The sequence below is a fragment of the Rhinatrema bivittatum genome, chromosome 4, assembly GCF_901001135.1.
Source record: "Rhinatrema bivittatum chromosome 4, aRhiBiv1.1, whole genome shotgun sequence".
Classification (NCBI taxonomy): domain Eukaryota; kingdom Metazoa; phylum Chordata; class Amphibia; order Gymnophiona; family Rhinatrematidae; genus Rhinatrema; species Rhinatrema bivittatum.
Genome location: NC_042618.1, coordinates 213,152,925 through 213,167,995, shown reverse-complemented (window position 1 = coordinate 213,167,995; position 15,071 = coordinate 213,152,925). Strand labels below are relative to the sequence as shown.

General features: G+C 42.9%; 1 protein-coding gene across 1 annotated transcript in view; it reads right to left on the bottom strand.

Moving 5' to 3' along the window:
- The window catches only part of TRAIP (TRAF interacting protein), a 138,197-nt gene that overhangs the window by 56,545 nt on the left and 66,581 nt on the right, over positions 1-15,071 (bottom strand). Inside the window, exon 10 of the mRNA XM_029599671.1 lies at positions 1,815-1,903. Within this exon, the coding sequence (XP_029455531.1) occupies positions 1,815-1,903 (89 nt within the window). The remainder of the gene's footprint in view (positions 1-1,814; positions 1,904-15,071) is intronic.

The window sequence follows — 15,071 nt, the reverse complement described above, 5'->3', positions numbered from 1 at the left end:
ATTTATTTATTTCTTTTATGATTTTTATATACAGACGTTCAATGAAATATCACATCGGTTTACAATAAGGTACAGAAGGTATTTATAAAACTCACTACTGAATGGCATCTCTTAGTATAGGTTTGAAATGCATTAAACTCATACAAAACACTGCAGCCAGAATCTTGGTAGGGACCAAGACATCATACCACATAAGATTTGTTCTACACCAGTGGTTCCCAACCTTTTTTGTTTCAGGGCACACCTGGAACAGTATTCACTGGTGTGGTACACCACCCCACTTTCCCATCACCTTCTCTTCTTTCTCCCCCTGCTCTTTGGCATCGTCACCTTCTCCCTTCCCTCATAATAATCACCCTGCCTCCTGGTATCTTCTTCCCTATCCCCCACTCCCCTGACATCATCACCATCACCTTCCCTCTCCCATTATCTCTTCTCCCTCTCTCGTATTATCACCTTCCCTCTCCCCCACACCCCGCCTGGCATCATCATCATCTTCTCTCTCCCGCCTACTCACCTCCAACATCATCATCATCATCATCATCATCATCACCTCCCCTCTCCCTCTCCCCCAACCCCCAGGCATCATCACCACCACTTCCCAAACCCCTCACCACATCATCATCATCTTCCCTCTCCCTCTTCTCCTTATCCCCGGCATCATCTCCTTCCCTCTACCTCCATCCTTTTCCCTCACACCTTAGCATCATCACCACCTACCCTCGCTCTCTATCCCTCTCCCCCATCCCGAGGCAACAACACCTCCTTCCATCACCTCTTCCTCACCCCCCTCGCATCATCACCTTTCGTCTCCCCCCTGACATCATCTTTCCTCTTTTTTCACCCCTCTTTCTAACCCCTTGGCATCATCACCTTCCCTGTGCCTCCATCCCTCTCCCTCTTCCCCTTGCATCATAAATTTCCCTCTCTCTCCATCCCCTGGCATCATCGCTTTCTCTTCCCTCTCCCTCCACTCCCCATGCCAATCACTTTCTGTTCCCTTTCCCTTCAACCCTGGCAACACTTGCCCTCTCCCTCACTTCCTGGCATCACCATCATGTTCCCTCTCCCTCATCCTCTGGCATCATCACCTTCCCTCTCTCTCCACTCCTCTTCCCCAACTGTCATCATCATCAGGTATTTGAGGAGACTTACATTAGTGGCCATGGATTCTCCTTCAGCATGAAGCTTAAATGGAATGATTTTTCCTTCACAAAAGTAGGATAAGAGACCTTCTGGATGGGGATCTATACCTGGGCTGAGTAGAGACATCATGGTCTTGCTCCCAACAGAAGCAAATTTTTATGATAGTCCATAATAGGCATCTTTTGATTATATGTGGGCCATCTTTCGGAACCACTGGCCTGCTTTGGTGCCATTGTAAAGAAAAATCCACAAAGTGAAATCAAAAGAAAGAGCGAGAGTCCAGCAATGAACCAACACTACAGCGCCAAAAAAAATGAGTAGAGAGCAGTGATATCTCGAAAATAAAGAAAACCTAAAAAAATACCAAAAAAGGTTCATTGAAAAAAAAAATAGAGCGACTGAGGAAGCTTACAGTGAACACAGGTACTTTCTGCCAAAAACCAGTTGAAAAAAAACAGCAAAAAAGTTCTAACGTGCATCTAATCTCTCAAGTGGATGAAAAAGAGAGCAAAGAAGCTCGCATGGCAGCAGCTGCATATAAATGACCATGCATGCTCTTCAGACAGCTTCGCTATTAGAAGACAACACCCATTTGTGTGATAAATCATCCTGCTTGTCAGAGAATATAATTTCATTACTAGAGCTAAATAACTTAAAACTCTTCCAACCTTTCAAAGACCAGTCGACTAATAGCCTCATTGGCCTGGGTCGGTGCACTCAAGGTCTTCTGTAGGAATTCTACCTTCTTCTTTAAACTCTTTAAAGAAAAATAGTACAAATGAACAGAATCCCTAGAAAGGCCACAAAGCACTACTAAGGCTAGGACAACACTGTATATCACGAGGCAGTATTAAAATATACACTTTTTTTTAAACCTAAGCAATACCACAAACTTAGAAGTGAACTGAAGAGAGGAGTGAGAGGGAATAGGGAAAAATTTTAAATGCAGGATAGCGAGTTTGCTTACCATAAATGGGATTCTCCGTAGACAGCAGAATGAGTTAGTCATGGCACATGGGTGATATTCAGCACAAACTGATCTCTCTCTCTAAGCTCAGTAAAGACTTTGTTCTGTGCATGTGTGGGAGGTCCCATGTGAGTGCTGCCTCATGATCTTAAACTATGTAGTCGACTCTCCAGGGAGGAGGGCTAGTATTAAGCATGGTTAATTCAGCCTGTCGTCTATGGAGAACCTCATTTAAGAAAACTCGCTTTTTCCATTGATAAGCAGGGCTGAATTAGCCATGACATGTGGGGAGTCACAGCTGGTGTTACCTGTTTTGCTGCCCTGTGCAAACGATTACTGTTCTGCCCTCCACTCCCGTAGATTTTAATGGAGCCAACTGTAAACTTCTCTTTTTTTCCCTACCAATAACTGTGTGTGTCTGAACATTGTTTACAGCTACAGAGAGATTAGCATAAGGCAACCAGAATGGTAGACATATCTAGGCATTTCTTCCCTGTAGTGCCAACAGTGGGCAAGTAGTTCATTTGCAGGGAGGAGTGGTTATCTGGAGGACTATTCCCATGGAAAATTGTATTAATCTACTCTCAAAATATATCTAAAAGCACATTCTTTGAATTCTGAAACCACTAAATAATACAAACTCAATACAAAGCTTCACAGCTGGTGGGTATGTCCTTCATACAAGAGAATTAATTATGTACCATAATAATTCAAATCAGTCAAACTCCAGCTAACATGTACATTATTAAAAAAAATGAAGAATAAGTGACAAAAATCCTCCAATGTAAATTGTGTGAGAGAAATGACCTAGTCAGAGACTTCGACCTGGTCCCAAAATATTTTATACCAGGGCTGGTGCTCTAGGTGAACCTTACAGCTTTGCACAGGTCTGCCCCTCGCTCCCATCACACACACAATTAAAAATTATGCATTTATAATCACAGATTTTACATGAAAAGGGACATTCAATTTTCTGACGTAAAAATATCACTTATGACAACATATATGGAGATGTTAGTTCTTACCTGATAATTTTCTTTCCTCTTTATCCAGTTAAACCTGTCCAAACAAATGTTGCTACCCACTGACCAACAGATGGAGACAGATGTTAACAGGTTTGCTGACCTCAGTCTGCTAAGAGGTAACAACTTCACTTGCCACATAATAATGGTAGAATGGATATTAGTTTAGATATGAGTTTGGCAGTACAGTGAGGATTCTGGACTGGTCTGACTGGACTCAAGGAATGAAAATTATCAAGTAAGAACTTTCTCCTCTCTCTTCATACAGTCAAACCAGTCCAGATGAATAGGATGTACCTAAGTTACTCCTAAATAGGGCAGGACACTGCTAAACCTATTCCCAACATCCCTACAGCAAATGATGCCTTCTGACTAGCACATACCTTTAAAACAATGCTTGAAAAGGAATGCAGTGAAGACGAAATTGTCACACTGCCTATGTCCAGCAGACAAACCAATCATAACATCACCCTGAAAACTACTTAAGCAGTAGTGGAATGTGCCCTAATCTTTTTGGGAAATACCCATTGGTACCCCCATATGCCGCTGAGATGATTACCTTTATCCAATGTGCTATCAAAATCTAAAATGCTATCTCATCCCTAGGAACTCTACAAAGAACAAGAGATATGCTGACTTCCTGAAGGCATTAGCAACTTTGAAATACTTCAAGGAACTCTTCCCAAGGCAAACCGTGCAGCAATCTGCCTCAATCAACTGCCTAGCAAATGAAGGCAGACAAACAACCTGATTCAAATTAGAGGCAGAAAACATTCCCAGAAAAAGGATGGAACCTTGTCCAAATCTTTGAAGAACACAAAAAAAAGGACTCCTGCCAGACAGTGTCAGCAACTCTTAAGATTCTCTTTGAATAACCACCATAATAAATACTGCCTTCAAGGGAGTAGTCTGAGCATAAATTTTCCTAATAAACTCTAATTGCAGAACTAACCCAAGGTCAAACTAAGTTGAGACCCCAAGATGGAACTGGAATTCCAGCCAGAAGCCCAATATGCCTCCCTCCCTTCAAGAGGGAGGCATATTGGGAGAGAGAACAAGGAGGCATATTGGGCTTCTCTCTCCCAATATGCCTCCCTTCAAGAGGGAGGCATATTGGGAGAGAGAACAAGGGCACAGCATTATATGCCCCGTGTAGCACACTATTCCATATGTACCTGCAAGAAAAAGTGCCAACCTCAAGAAAGTCCTGCTAGCAAGAACTCCAAAATCACTAACACCCACACCTTCTGAGGGAGCAATTGGACACCTGCGTACCATGTTCAAAAAAAATACATTCTCTAGGACCATAGATAGGTTAGAGAAGTAGACATCTGCCTGAGATTCAAAAGACTATTCACTACCTCTTAGGAATAACCTCTTTAAAAAAAATAAATAAATACAAATTTAAGACTAGCTCTCTTATAGGCCAGATTGTAAGACAAAAGCAATCCAGATCGTAATGCCAAAAAGGGACCCTGAGAAAACTACTCCCTGCGCCAAGCGAATTACAAAGGATATCTGTAGAATAATCACCCAAATCCAGCATACCAAAGGCTCCTTGGCCAGTCTGGAGCCACTATAAACACCAGGCCAAGATACCCCAAAATCCTCTGAATCACTCTTCCTATCAAAGGCCACAGTAGGAACACAGCCGACAAAAGCATTTGTCTATACAACATTGCAAGGCATCAAGTCCAAGAAAGTTTGCTTCTCTTTTCCGGCTGGAAAAACTTGCATGTTCGCATTCTTGAAGATTGCCATCTGATCCAGCAGTCTAACTCCCTATTCAGCTACTAGTTGATAAAATGCTGCCTAGGACAAGAACCATCCCCCATGGGGTTTATAAAGCGACTGATGAAAGCCCACATGAACATTCTCCACACTTGCAAGAGGCGAGAGTACAATTACATTCAGACTCCATTTTGCCCAGGAAACACTGAATTACAATTATAGTTTAGTAAATCTTCCATATTAAAACAGCATAACTGCTGGCACTCAAATATTAACAGCCTTATTTATGAAAAGGCAACACTGCAAATATTACACCAGGCCCTAAATACCAAAACACTATTAGAATAAACCAGTCTGCTATAGATCACTACACAGAAATTACATGCTTGCAGAATACTTCACCTCAGTCACCTATGCAGAACATACATATTCAACAAATACAAAAAAAAAAAAAAGACTATAAAGTGTAAACAAACATTTAAACAAAAAATGAACTGGAAACCACAACAAGCCAGACTGTGTGCAGTGCAACAGTGGAAAAACAGAAATACTACCAGTCCTCATAAAACAAAGAAATATAAATCACAATAGTAAAACCATATTCATAAAACAAATATTTCAAAAAAGCTGATGACTAGATCAAATAATGAAAAGCTCATAAAAATTATAAAAATTTCCCAAACACCAATAAAATATTTCAAATAGAAGACAGAGACTCCACCCAATAATTAAAATTAATAAGGATAAAAAAAACCCCACTCTCCATACCTGGGAACTTTTGATTTCCAGTCACCCTGAGATGTGTGGGTAGAGGGGAACTTTCTCCTCCCTCATACCCACACATACCCACAACCACAGATGCTTGCACATACTCACACTCATACATATGTTCTTTCCTTCTACCTCTCTCACATATACTGTCAATCAAGCCCAATCGTTTTTGGCTATGGGCGAGATGAACTCTGCAAGCAGTTGAGGCCTTTTTTTGGCTGCTGGCAGATTGGGCTCAACTGACAACTGCTGGTCCTCGTCTCTTCTGTGGCCACTGGTGGGTTGAGTTCCGCTGGTGGCCAACAGCACCTTTCCTTTTCTAAGGCAAGTGGGGCCTATCCTTACCTTCCATTGCCAGTGGATTGGGGTTTGCTAGCAGCTGCTGGACCTCTCTTCTTATACTGGCAGTTGGCAGCCAGCAGCACCTCTCCTTCAGCTGCCAGCTAGTTGGGCTCTGCTGACGACCAGTGGGCCCTTTCCTATTCTACCACCACCAACAGAGCCGCTCCTTATCTTTCCTTTGGTAGCCACTGGGCCTCTTCTCTTCTTCAGCCACCAGTTGTTTGGGCTCTGCCAGCAAGGCCTCTTCTTATTCATGGGCCAGTGTGTGCAAGGCCGCTACCCCCTCTGAGCCATCATTCTGTGTAAGTGCATGGCTTGTACACAGTGGGTTCCCCCAGCCCTGTGGGGAATCCCAAGTTGAGGGCTGCACTATGGGGTACCTACTGAATAAATAACCTGGCTCCCCCATGGAGAGTGGACTACTGGTTGAACAGGCGGTGCAAAACTATTCGACCAAATTTACTGTCACTTGTATGATTGTCCAGACAGTAGTGAGAGATGAAGGTGTGTACAGACAAACTTGCAGCTTTGCAACAGGAACAGTTCTCAGATGTGCAACAGATGCAGCCATGGCTCGCACTTCATAAGCTTTGACTAGTTCTGTATTCTGGAGACCAGCCAAGTATAACAATGTGCAATGCATTTCTCCAGCCAATACAATATAGTAAGATTAGCCACTGCGGCTGAGTTCTTTGCAGTAGTAAGCTAAGGCCCTCTTACAGTCCAATGTATGAAAGGCTCTCTTACCTCTATGCACATTCAGTTTAGGATAAAATGTTTGATAAGACAATGGCTTGATTAATGTGAAAAGTCATTACAATGTTTGAGAGAAACTTTGGGTGTGAACCTAGCATAACCTTATTGATAAGGTGAGTAAAAAACCAGGGTTTGTATCTCACTGAACTCAACTCATTGAAGTGACTGCCACTAAATATATCACTTTCCAAGGTGAGGAACTCCAGCAAAATAGAATCCAATGGTTTGAATGGCTGTTTCATCAACTATGCAAGGACAACATTAAGATCTCATAGAACTACCAGCTTGGAGGCTGGGAGTTTCATATGCAATACTTTCATGAACTCCTAGACCAATGGATGAATGGAGATCAGCTTTCATCTACATAAGGACAGTAAATCACAATGACACTGAGCTACACCCTCACAGAAGACTTACACAAACTTGAAGAAGATAAGGATTTTCTTCAATACCTGTTCTCTCTAGGATGGCATGCAGATGGCTCTAGAGATGACGACTGACACCAAGTGAGAAATTTGATTCACTTAAAAACATGAATCCTCTTGGTTGTTGGTTTTCCAGCAGAAGTCAATATATCTTCCACCTCCTCGAGCACCCATGGAAAGATCGACGCATACTCAGTTTCCATGCTGTCAGGTTGAGATGAGGTAGATTTAGATGATTTAGTTCTTTCCTCTTAATTGAGGAGAGAAGGTGAGGTCTGCAGCTGAATTGGAGGATGCACACAGTTGTACCAGGTATGTGAACCACACTTATCTGTGCCAGGCTGGAGCAACAAGGACCATTTTCACCCCATACAACCTTCTGAATTGTCCTGGTTTACTAAAAGATAGTGATGGAAATGCGTACAAAAGGGACACAATGTCTTCCAATACAGACCTGGCAAACCTACTTAGGAGGGCTTTAAACAAGAATTGTTTAAAGCCCTCCTAAGAATGGGTTTGCCAGGTAAACCCAGAATGGGTAAACAAAACTGTAAGATAAGTAAAACATTAAATACTTGTATAGATATGAGTAAAAACGGATAATATCTGGAATACGATGTATACAATGCATACAGTATTCGGGGGGGGGAAAAGAGTCCCAGACCTAGAGGCAGTCATTGAAGAAACTGATTTAGATATAGTGACTGTCACGGAGAGTTGGTAAACAGAAAACCATGACTGGGATATAGTTATACCGAGCTACAATCTATTCAGAAAGGACTGAGAAAGAAGGGAAGAGGCGTGGCATTATATTTAAAAAATAATATTAGAGCAACAGAATAGCAGGCTTATGAGATAAGACAGAGGCACTGTGTGTTAATTTGGAAAGAGAGAATGGAGCATTATTTATATTGGTGTAATATACAGACCTCCATCACAGAGAGGAGATATTATAAGAGCAATTAACTTTTTTGTTACGAAAGTAAATAAAAGGAAAGAGGAAAAAGAGGCCACTGTAGTTTTCTAAAGACAGCTGAAAAGGTAAAGGAAAAAAGGTTAGAATTTATAAACTACAAGAGATACACAAAATGGAAGATGGGCACCAATATCTGGAAAAGCTAAGAGAAGCTGGAAAAGTATTCAGGAATGCCAACATTTAAATGGAAGAAAAACATAGCAAATACAGTAAAATGGAAGGACAATATTTTTCTTTTCGATATGTCAGTGATAGAAGGAAGTACAAAAGCAGCATTGTAAGACTCAGAAGTGGAGGGGAGGAATATGTAGAGACTGATAAGGAAAAAGCAAAATTGCTCAACAAAGATTTCTGTTTGGTGTTCACTGTGGAAGGGCCTGAAGCAGGACCACATAAAATGAATACCAATAAGATTAGAAGTGAGGTAAAATTCAAACAATTTTCAGAAATGTTGTTCCTGAGGAGCTAACTAAACTTCAAGTAGATAAGGTGATGGGGCCAGATGGGTACATTTGAGGTTACTGAATGAACTTAGAACTCTCTTGGCAGCTTCATTAGCTGTTGTTTTCAATGCTTCTTTAGAGTTGGAAGTAGTTTCAGAGGCCTGAGAGGAGTAGGAGTAGATGTGGTTTCTTTTCATAAAGTGGAAGTACGGAAGAGGCTAGGAACTATAGGCCAGTTAGTCTGATCTCTGTAGTGAGCAAATTAATAGAATCGCTACTAAAACAGAGGATAGTGCAGTTTCTGGAATCCAACGGATTGTATGATCTAAGACAGCATAGTTTTACTAGAGGTATATCTTGTCAGACAAATCTGATCAATTTCTTTGATTAGGGGACCATAGAGTTGCTTCAAGGGAGAGCACATGATGCAATGTACTTGGATTTCAGTAAGGACTTTGACATGCTTCCGCAAAGACGACTTGCAAATAAATTGAGCGCCTTTTGTATGGAACCTAGAGTGACTGAGTTAGAGACTAGCTGAGTGGGCAGTGATAAAAGGTAGTAGTAAATGGAGTTTACTCTTGGTGGGAGAGGCGTTACTAGTTGTGTGCCTCAGGATTCAGTCCTGGGACTGTTTTTTTTTTTTTGTGAGTAATATAGAAGGATTGTCAGGAAAGGTTTGCCTTTTTGCCAATGATACCAAAAAGGTGTAGAAAATATGAGGAATAAGCTAGCAAAGCTTGAGGAATGGCCTAGAGCCTGTCAGCTAAAATTTAAAGCTAAAAAATGCAGAATAATGCATTTAGGATGCAAAAACTCAAGGAAGACATACAATATTGGAGGTGAAATTCTTGTAAGCATCAAAGAGTGGGATCTGGGGGTGATTGTATCTGATGATCTTAAGATGGCCAAACAAATGGATAAAGTGACAGCAAAAGCTAGAAAGATGTTTAGCTGCATAGGGCAAAGAATGTTCAGCAGAAAAATAGAGGTGATATTGCCCATGTATAGGTCCCTGGGGAGTCTTCCTTTGGAATATTGTGTACAATTCTGGAGAGTGCATCTTGAAAAAGATATAAACCAGTTGAGTCACTCCAAAGGGTGGCTACTAAAATGGTCAGTGGCCTTCGTTCTAAAGCATATGGGAATAGACAAAGATCTAAACATGCATAACCTAGAGGAAAAGGGAGATATGATAAAGACATTTAAGTATCTCAAGGGTTTCCATGCACAGGAGGCAGGCCTCTTTCAATGGAAAGGAGGCTCTTGAACAAGGGGTCATGGAATGAGGGTGAATGGGGGTAGACAGGAATAATCTTAGGAAATATTTCTTTACAGAGATGGTAGTGGATGCATGGAATAGCCTCCCAGAGGAGGTGGTGAAGGCAAAATGATATCTGAATTCAAGAAGGCATGGGATAAATACAGGGGATCTCTGAGGGAATGATGGAAATTTTAAGGGCTAGATAAATTGGATGGATGGGCCATATGGTATCTTTCTGCCATCATATTTCTATCCCATTTGAGCAGAAATGTGTCAAGCACAAATCTAAACTTGCTTGGAAGAACAGAGCAGAAACTCTATTTTCCAATTTATCTCAGACTCAAACAGGTCCATAGTCTGTTGACTCCATAGGGAGAACTGGCCATCTGCCACTCCCTGGTCCAATGACCACTTGCGTGGTTGAAAAATCTGGCTGAAACGATGCGCCAGTATGTTGGACATCCCTGGGAGGTACACCACCCAAAAGGTAGGCTCTGTGGCTGACAACCCATGCCAAATTTATTGGGCCTCCTGGCAGAGAATCCAGGAACCTGTCCTGTCTTGCTTGCTTACATAAAATGTTTCTATTTGATTACCTGAATTAGAATTTGTTTGCTTTGCAGAAGGTGTGCAAACTCAGAATTCCAAGAGTTATCTGACAGCGGTATTCCATCAAAAGACCACATATCTTGGGTTCAATAAAAGCCTGTGTGTGCTCCCTAGTCCCTGGTGGAGGCATCCATTGCCAATATCGCCTGAACTGGAAGCATTCACAGTAGGGGAGCCTATTTTGAGAACCTTGAGCTCAACCATTATCGGAAGGACATCTTTAATCTCAGTTATCTTGACAGGATATGACCAGGGTTATCTGAATGGGTGCCACTTTGAACAAAAGGCCCACTGAAGAGGTCTCACGTGAGGATGAGCAAACTGCACCATGTAGATTGTAGCAGCCATGTAAGAAAGGATGATTAAAACTGAATGAGCCATAGACAGATTCCAATGTACCAGGTTTTGCACCAGGGCACAAAGATGGGCTGCTCTGACCACTGGAAAGAATGCCCTTTCCCCAATTGCGTCTAGCCAGGCTCCAACGAACTGTATCCTCTGAACTGGGACTAGGTCTGACCTGTTGAAGTTGATGCCAAATCCAAGAGACTGTAGCAGATATATCATTTGACTTAGCAATGTCAAGATACCTGTCTTTGAGGAACCTGTCACTAACCAGACATCCAGATATGGAAAGGCCGATATGTCCTGACAATGGAGGTGTGCCACACCACTATAAAGCACTTCGTGAACACCCCTTGAAGCTTACAATAGGCCGTTGAGTAGGATCTTGTATTGGTGGTATTGACCATCCACCCTGAATCTGAGGAATTGCCAATGAGCTGGACTTTCCTACATTCTGGACTGAAGGTCTCAAAGAATTTTATAAAACTGCAGCACCGCTGGTTCTGAATTAGTTTCCAGCAAAAAGGATCTCCAGGACCTAAAGCAGTGATTCTCAACCCTGTCTTGGGGGGACCCCCAGCCAGTCGGGTTTTCAGGATATCCACAATGAATATGCAAGAGAGAAAATTTGCATACACTGCCTCCATAACATGCAAATTTTCTCTCATGCATATTCATTGTGGATATTTAGAAAACCCAACTGGCTGGGGGGGGTCCCCAGGACAGGGTTGAGAACCACTGACCTAAAGGAACATCAATGCCTATATGCACAGACAATGAGGATCCTTTCCAACTTAACCAGAATTTTGGAAAACAATAGATCATTCAGTGGGGAGGAGCGTTCCGGTGGAACATCAGAAGATATGCCCAAACCTTCTTCTGAATCTGATAAATGCAGGATACTTACCCAGGACACCAACGAAGACCAGGATGGGAACTTTGATGGCCCTGGGGCTCATGGGCTCCCATAGATTCTGGAAGACACACCTTGTGTCCTCTTTCTCAGACAGATGATAAATCTCCTCTAATGCCAATGATGGAGCTGAGTTAAGGACTAACCCAAAGAATTGGTTACTGAGGGAAGGCACCAGGCAACTGACATCTGAGACAAAACTGGACATAAGATCCCCCCCGTTTGTCACTTGTTGCTAAAGATGTAAAGAAATCCTTGAGTAACTCCATCATCTGGTCCATTGGTTGAGCCCCTGTGCTGGTGTTGGGGAAAATAACGTTCTAGTTTCAAAGATTGCATCACTGCTCCAAAAGGCTTCCTCTAAGCTCTATGGAAGGACTACTGATTGGACCTCCTAGGTCTGTGCAGTAAATAAGGGCAGGATAGAAGGGGCTGATGTTTCAGAGCCCCACCATGCCACTGAAAGAGTTCCTGTTGGCTTTGGATTGGGTAGAAAGATGGGAAAAGGCATGGGAATTTTCCTAGCCCAAAAAGATGAAGTAATTTGCAAAGATTCGCACCTTGGTCCTCTCCAAGTTGACAACTCTTGCTCTTGTTACAGGATAGATAGTACGCGTGCAGACTGTATAGAGGGAATCTTTTTGTTCTGTTGCCTGGCTCTTATGCATTGAAAGCTCCATAGGAGCAGATTGCCTTGACAGTGTCAACAGTACCATATGAGCCAGCAATAGCGAATGCATCAGCAATGCTGGATTCCTCTGCGCAGATGATGCAGAAGTCTTATACTTTGATGGCATCAACCATGCTGGTCCCTTAGTTAGATGGCGCCGACTGCACCAAATCCACTGGGTGCTGAGGTCCCTGGCTTAGAAGAGGCTCTCGTTAGTCAATGCGCCAATGGCACCAAGGACCCCAGCCCTGTTTTCTGAGTTCTGACTAGGTTGTCTTCTGATGCCCAGCACTTCCTGCAGCTGCTCGACCCAGATACCATTCCGCAGTGTGAGGAGCCCTGCTTGATTCACTGTACCCAGAGCTCATTGAATAAGAGAAGCTCTGATGGCCCCGAAGTTCAGCTATCTTATAGGCATGATTTTTCTGTATTCTGGTGGACATCCGGCATAAATGGAAGAGACATGGTAGGGTCCCAGTCACTTCTAACATAGGTTGTGCCCATCTATGATGGACATGTTACGCCTGCTGATGCAGTCCTTGAAGCCACTAATGGTAGGTCTTTTGAACCCAGGCATTTTCTTCCATCAAACATCTTTTTTCATGTTTGTTTTTTTTTTGTAGCACTGAAAAGTGCTTTCATGAAGCTGCCAAGCTAGAAAAAAATAAAACTCCGAAGGACTGAGAGAAAAACTTCTTAAAAACAAGAGAGATATGAATGTTCTGGACAGTAGTGCAGACAAAAAAAAGAATAAACTAGACGAAATCATGATGGTAGTAGCACTTGTTTGAGAAGTCAGGCACATGCTCAGTAGAGTAAAAGCTTTACTGAACTCAAAGAGAGGGGTCCGTTCAGCGCCGGATGATGTCACCCAAGCATCATGGCTAATTCAGCCCATCTGGTCAATGGAGAAAACGCTTCTGACATCTGGGTTCCAAATATCAAAAGCAGCGAGGTCTCGCTCCATGCTCATCTTAGGATATTAATACTTCAATATTGGGTAGGTAAGGAACACAGCCTAATGGTTTAGTTAGGATATCTAAACATTCAGAAGCCAATTTTCAAACCTTTTTACAGGGGTAGACACCTATTTACCCACATAAAGAGCTGCTGAAAATGGCCACCCCCCCACTCCACTTTGGATAAAAGCAGCATGCTATCATCAAGGCAGGTATTTTATTGTGGCACAAATAAATAAAGGTGGGGTTAAGTCAGGAGGGGAAGTATATGCAGGGATTGCATTTTTGTTTTTAAATCCTGGTGCATATTGTGTGAATGTATATTTGCACCTGCTTCTAAAGAAGGCACAAATGCATGTGGTAAAAAGTCCCATTCCCTGCCAGTTTGCATTTTGAAAGGAAAACTCTGTTCCCTCTGAAAATATGCTTGCAATCCTGCAGATATAATGTGTCTATGGGACTGCAAGCACCTTGTTTACTTAAAAAGTGTTCTCTCAAGGATTCATTTATTTATTTAAATACTTGTTTTCTGCATTGTAAAATATAAAAGTTGTTCTAAGTGGGTAACAGCTTTAACATGAAAAAAGGAAAATTAGTTCTTACCTGATAATTTTCGTTCCTGTAGTACACGGATCAGTCCAGACACCTGGGTTGTGACTCCGCACCAGCAGGTGGAGACAGAGTAAAACTTGTCGGGCTCCCTACATATAGTAAGGTGCCACCCACAGCCCCTCAGTCGCACGTAATGTCAAAGCCAGATAAAGCCAAAAAAACTAGCTAACTAGAAAAAAACCCCAAACATGAGGCCAATTCACAACAGCCCCTGAGCTGGAGCCGAAAACCTTCAGAACCATGAACACAACGTGCAAACTGCAAACTACAATAGCCAAATAGCCAAATAAGCAAACGAGCAGACTCTCTCTCTTTCTTCTGATCTAAACTACAAGACACAGATGGGCGGGAGTCTGGACTGATCCGTGTACTACAGGAACGAAAATTATCAGGTAAGAACTAATTTTCCTTTCCCTGTACGTACCGGATCAGTCCAGACACCTGGGATATACCAGAGCCAATTTACCCAGGGTGGGAAGTAGAGAGTCCCGCTCGGAGAACACTCGCCCCAAAACCCTGAGCCGCAGTCGCCTGGACATCAAGCCTGTAATGTCTCGTGAAAGTGTGCAACGATTTCCACGTTGCCGCCCTGCAGATCTCGTGTGGACACACTAGAAACTTCGGCCCAAGACGTGGCCTGCGCCCGCGTCGAATGTGCACGAAGCTCCCTGGGTGCCAACTTGCCCTGCAGAAGATACGCCGAACTAATCGCCTCCTTGAGCCAACGCGCAATCGTGGCCCGTGAAGCCGCCGATCCTCTACGAGCCCCCGACCAGAGAACAAACAAGTGATCGGAAACCCGGAAAGGATTCGTAACTTCCAGATAACGAAGTAGAATCCTACGGACATCAAGTTTCCTCAGCTCCCTCGATCCCCTGGCCTGAGGATCCATGGCCGAAAACCCGGGAAGATCAACTGACTGATTTAAGTGAAAGGACGACACCACCTTGGGTAAAAAGGAGGGGACAGTCCGCAGAGAGACACCAGTCTCTGTAAAACGCAAAAACGGTTCTCTACAAGAAAGAGCTTGTAACTCCGAGACCCGACGCGCGGACGTAATAGCGACCAAAAACACTGTTTTCAATGTTAAATCCTTCAACGTCGCCCGCTTGACCGGTTC